The sequence below is a fragment of the Primulina eburnea genome, chromosome 3, assembly GCF_022965805.1.
Source record: "Primulina eburnea isolate SZY01 chromosome 3, ASM2296580v1, whole genome shotgun sequence".
Classification (NCBI taxonomy): Eukaryota; Viridiplantae; Streptophyta; class Magnoliopsida; order Lamiales; family Gesneriaceae; genus Primulina; species Primulina eburnea.
The window spans coordinates 12482314-12488332 of NC_133103.1; the positions used below are offsets into that span (position 1 = coordinate 12482314).

Below are 6019 nucleotides of genomic sequence, written 5' to 3' on the forward strand. Positions count from 1 at the left end.
TCCCACTCAAAGTCTTTATCATTTCTCTTTACGATGAACACTCTTTCCTCGATAATAATTTACTCACATATATGTTTCGGTTTATGATAATTCTTCCTCAAAAAACAACTTTTTTCTTTTTGCCATGACAACACAATAAATTACCGGAACAATAACAAAAAAATTAGTAATCTCTCTCATTGAAAGAAGAAGAGGAGAAGCAACATGTGTGCAAATGTATGCTTTGAAAATCTGATCAAATTTTTTTTTTTATGTCTTTGATCATGTATACATAGATAGTAATCATTTGAGACATAACATCAAAAGATACCATTTCGATACATGATATCATGAAAAATTGCATTATTTGTCAATATGCGCTGTTAGACGCCCCTTTACAGGTACAGGTGCCCAGGCACCTTCCTTACCACCCTGGAATTTCCAGGGCACAAAGGAGTTGCTTAGGCGCCCTGTTTAGGCGGCTCGGCGCTGCTTGGGGAAACTTTTCGCAGCTTCTAAGCCGTACATTTAAACTTTCTTGTTCGTTAGTGCTTTTTTTTTGTCATTTTTATTATTTCTATTCATTAAACGCAAGCATTCTAACATCAGTTTATCACACATCAGCTGAGGGAGCTAACGATTCCTCAAAACTCAAGTTAGAGTAAAATTTAATTTTCTTCTTTTCTGAGAAAGAATTAAAATTTGAGGGCCCATACATTTGCTAAAGAGAGGCATCGCTAGGCCCTTCCTAATTTCTTCCGGAGAAGGGTTTCCAAAGTTTCAGTCATTAAAGGTCTCTCAGGTCTCAAATGACCATTTCGAACCGCACAAGATCCCAATCCCGCTTAATACCTCGAACAAGCTGTACATACATATATACCAATATTTTGCAGGGCCAGAAAAGAAAAATCAGCAAGCTTTCCTATGTACCATGAGCTCATTAACTTGCTCCCAAAGGCCAACACCTTCCACACAGTTCGGCCCAATTAAACTTGGGCTACAAGCAGCCAAGACCCAATTCCCCGCCTTAATCTCATTCCTCAACTCTTCCCTCTCCCAAGAACAATACCCATCAAAGAATCTAAAAGCTCGACTTTCACCCAATTCCCTATCTGCGCAGCCAACACTTTCTCTTGTTCCATAACATAGCCCTTCCATCACTTCATCGAAAACACCACTCTTCTTGGGTCCATTACTTTCTTGATCAACATTCACCAAGAACAGGCCTTCTTCATATGGGCCACCAAAGAACAACGGCCCGTCTAACAGTGAGCTGGGTACGTTTTGAGACCATGAGTCCATCACCTTAATGGACATGAATGATGGCCTGTTGAGTATGATGCCGGTTAGGCCCGTTGGACCTGAAGATAGCAATAAGATCACAGTTCTTCTGTATATGTGGTCTGTATCAAGCTTTTCCGTGGCTATTACTAGACAGCCCTTTTCTGCTTCGTGAATCGCGTGCGCCCATTTGGCTTCTTTGATTGGAAGAAGCTGATCCGCCACTAAAGCGGGGTTCTTGGGCGGTGAGATTCGTTCGGTTGCGACTAATCTTGCCCTGAATGCACGCCAATCGGAGTTAAGAAGATGCCCATCTTGTTCCTTTAGTGAATGAGAACCTGTTGTCAAATAATTATCGAAGCCTTATTAGATCTGAGCGCTATCAAACGCATGAAATCTACATATTGCATCAAAGAATCCTTAGAATTTAGTCGAACATGTTGAGGGCCATTTACATAAAAAAAAAACACAATTTGTCCCGATCGAAAACCCTTTAAAGTTGGTAAATTGAAGTTGAATTAACAATATACAGAGGAACCAATGACAGCAAAAGCAGGAAAAAAAATATAACCATAAATCAAGAAAAGAAAAGCGCGTACATATAACTTACATGATACGGAAAGTCTTTTAGACTGAAATTGAATTGGGATATGCTTTGTGTGGTTGACAGGAGGAAGAGCAATAGCATCAATGTTTTTTGTGAAGGAGAGAAAGCAAGCTTCCATTTTGCTTTGTACGAGAATCAATCGGACGTCGGAGAAAAAAGGTAATGTAATAACAAGAAAAAGCTGGAACACAAACGCATGGTTATTTATAGACCCACTGACCCACACCATGGTTGACCCGGGATTCATGTCAAAACCAGACTGTTATTAATTATTACCGCTTCGACACTTCGGAGAGGTCCATTTTAGCTATAAAAATAAATAATTGCACTCCAGAGTCACGGTTATTTTTATATATAATATAATCATCTGAATTTAAAATAAAAATAAATGATATTTATATATAAACTTTTTTGTATTAAATGTCTCAAGTTCGATGATTATCTCAACTGTCTTAAAACGAAATTTTCAGGCGTGTTTGTATTCTCATTCATTTCCCCTAAAAATTTTATCAAAAGTCACCCATATCAGAATACCTCCAAATCAAGAACATTTAACTTTGAAGCTCTTATATGAATATATCTCGGAAAGAATATGAACATTCTTGATATGATTAGTAATTATCAAATCTTTTAATCTTATACCGCAACTTAGAATTGTCAACAGATTTTCATCAAACAAATATGGAAGATGTTTGATATCACGTTTGATTATTTTTCTTTTGATCTCGGTTGTTTTGGTGTTGTTTGAAAACTGTATATGTACTATTCAAACACCACTTTTAAATATTTTTTTAATAAGTAAAAAAAAAATATTTTAGTCACTCGTCTCTTTTGGGTTCCTTTCCCACGACTGGCGGTTGCTGTATATAGTTTAATTAGGACATCACGTCCTCTTTCAATTATACGAGTTTTCATAATAATTTCCCATAATTTAATATCATGGGATATCAACTTACTTGCTCATTTTCACGCAAATCCACGCAAATGTGAAGAAAGAACGACTATTTCCTATTTATCCCCGTTTACCAAACGGACTTACCTAAAATCCATATATATTGAGTTTGTCTTGTGAAAACTCATCACAATGACAAAAACTTGTGTGAAAAAGTCTCACGGATCTCTTATTTGGGTCATCTATGAAAAATATTATTTTTTGTACTAAGAATATTATTTTTTATTATGAATATCGGTAATATTGACTCATGTCACAGATAAAAATTCGTAAAACCATCTCACAAGATATCTACTCTGTCTGCATTAAGGATGTTCATTATTGAAAGCGACAATTTGAAAGAAAATGTGTAAATAATTCACGGTGGGCCAGTCCAGTTATGGCAAGCCATTAGTTAATTGACTAATGCTAAGCCATTAATTAATTGAATTCTGTTGGCGGGACCCACGATGTCCCCCGATAATCTAGATTTTTATTTTGCTTTGAAATTATATTAATGTATGAAACAAAATTACGTGTATATTTTAAATTCGACTAATAATTATAATTATATATATATATATATAGATTTTTTTACGTGCTCTAAATTTCCTAAACTCAAACAACGCCAAAACTATGTTAATTTTACATTCTGGTGCTATGTCAAATCACTATTAATTTATTTTAGAAGAAAATAAGTTTAAAATACAAATTATACCATTTTTTTATATATATAAACAATGTGAAAGCTACGGGAATATAAAGAAAAACAGCTATACAATAAGATTCCGTGATGAAATTGGGTTCCTTTAAGGAAATAATTGGCATGTGTGTATTTAGTTTGAAAAGTTAATTCAACCCTACGGGTAGCATTAAACCCTAGCTATACACAAGGAATCATATATATTTTTTTTATTTAATATGACATAACGTTTTCGCTTTATCAAAAATTATGATTGTTGGTATGGTCCAACTCAAATATTTTAAAATATACAAGATTTCAAATGTAATGTTTTGATTGCTCTATCCGACATAGAAAATTATTGCACTCAACAATCTCTCTATAAATAATTGTACTATTTGCAAAAAAAAAAAAAGAAAAAAGAAATCTAGTGGTCATGGTGCAATTCAAATCGTTTAATCATACAACATTTCGAACATTAAATTTCGATTATTCTATTCAGCAGTTACATCGTTACACATTCAACACATAATTATTTGTCTAAATACAAAGTGAAGCATATGCTATTTAATTTTGATGTTTAGATGATTAATTACAAACGAAAACGTGTGGTCGTTGTCATTGGTATTTTTATATCATCACATCGTTAATTTGTTTATAAAAAAACTTATTATTAACTATTAAAATCACAACTTGCAGCAAAACCGTACTAAGCCACGTGGAAAGATAAACTTGAGTAATGATGATTATGTCAAGTGTTTATCCAATGTTAATCTTGACTCTAAAATAAATAAGTATGATTTATAATTAATTGTATTGGAAATATGATCCTCACAATTTGTGGGTCCTAAATTAAACTCTTGCCCCGACACGGCAGAACAAAGAAAGTTTTATGGTACAATTTCCACCGTCAGACGGGTTTCGGGATATTCTACGCGCGGACCATCCAACGACATAGAGCGCTGGGGTTTCGGAATATTCTACCCGTGGATCATCCAACGACAGAGAGCGCTGGGGGAACTACATTTTATGGCAGTACTGAAGTGACATTATTAAATAATTGTGATTGACATGTTAACTGCTAACATTTTGTAATTAATTATTTAATCGATATAATATACAATAACTTTTTATGATTGTGATATTGCTCACTAATCATTTTTATGAGAAAGATTTTCGATCTGATACAATTAATAAAAGAATGTGTCAACTTTATTTATATTCATAATAAAAAGTAATATTCTTAGCATAAAAAGTAATATTTTTTCATGGATGACCCAAATAAGAGATTTGTCTCACACAAGTTTTTGCCTCCATAAAAAAAATATTATTTTATGTCAAAATATTGTTTTTCACTGTAAATATATATCAAATGCATATAAATCAATAAAATCATCTCACAAAAAAACTTAGTCTTTAAAAAAATAAAGTCTGCCCCTACTAATTAAAAAGTTAGAAACCTGTCGGTGTGAAAATTCCAAGAAATTTTCGTAGAGCTTTCAAACATATTGAGAGCTTGCTAAAAACCCTTCTATAACTAATCGATTAAGAGACTTATCATTGTAATTATAGTTTATTTGTTATGAAAGTTTTTTTTTTTAAAAAAATAAATTTTGCATTTGAGATTAATTGTAACAAAACATTTTCTTAACTGAAAAAAACATTATAATATAAAGATCATGATGATAAAATCAATCTCCCAAAATACTCACTTAAAAATAAAATAAAAATTAAATACAGATCAGAGGCTATCCAATTAGTTTGACGTACGTGATCAATAATCTCAATCATTTACATAAAAATAAGTTTAAAACTATAATAAAATGAAACCAAGTAAAAAATCAACTACGAAACTTTAAATAATAGGTCTCCTCCGAAATGATCTCACGAATCTTTATTTGTGAGACGAGTCAATCTGACTGATATTCAAGATAAAAAGTAATACTTTTAGCATAAAAGGTACGATTTTATGAATGACTCAAATAAGAGATCCGTCTCATAAAATACGACCAGTGAGACCGTCTCACACAAAATTTTGTCAACTTTAAAATATTAAATTTCTTGTTCTTCTTAAAATAAAATATTTATCTGTCGTACAAAAGTTTTGCATTCAGATTTTTCAAGATAAATCAAAATTTTATAATGCAAAGAGTGTAAACATAAGGATTAAATTTTTGAAGTGTAGATAATATAATAACAGAATTGAAAAATTAATATATAGACTTAGACTTCCAAACACCCAATAAAATTAGGCAAAAATTTATGTGAGACGGTCTCACAGATCGTATTTGTGAGACGAGTCTCTTATTTGGGTAATCCATGAAAAATTATTACTTTTTATGCTAAGAGTATTACTTTTTATTGTGAATATCTGTAGGGTTGACCCGTCTCACAGATTAAGATCCGTGAGACGGTCTCATATGAGACACACTCATAAAATAATAACAAAAGTAAGTTAATAAAAATCTGAGTTAGTCTCATGTGAGACCGTCTCACGGATCTTAATCCGTGAGACGGGTCAGCCCTATCCATATTCACA

At 32.6% G+C, this 6019-nt stretch overlaps 1 protein-coding gene across 1 annotated transcript; it reads right to left on the reverse strand.

Moving 5' to 3' along the window:
• Positions 1–585: 585 nt before the first annotated feature.
• On the reverse strand, positions 586–2033 carry LOC140828265 (uncharacterized). Its single transcript, XM_073191252.1, has 2 exons — positions 1871–2033; positions 586–1598 (listed from the first exon to the last, which is right to left on the reverse strand). The coding sequence occupies exons 1-2, from the start codon at positions 1983–1985 to the stop codon at positions 889–891; spliced, it is 825 nt and encodes a 274-aa protein (XP_073047353.1). The 5' UTR covers positions 1986–2033; the 3' UTR covers positions 586–888.
• Positions 2034–6019: the final 3986 nt, after the last annotated feature.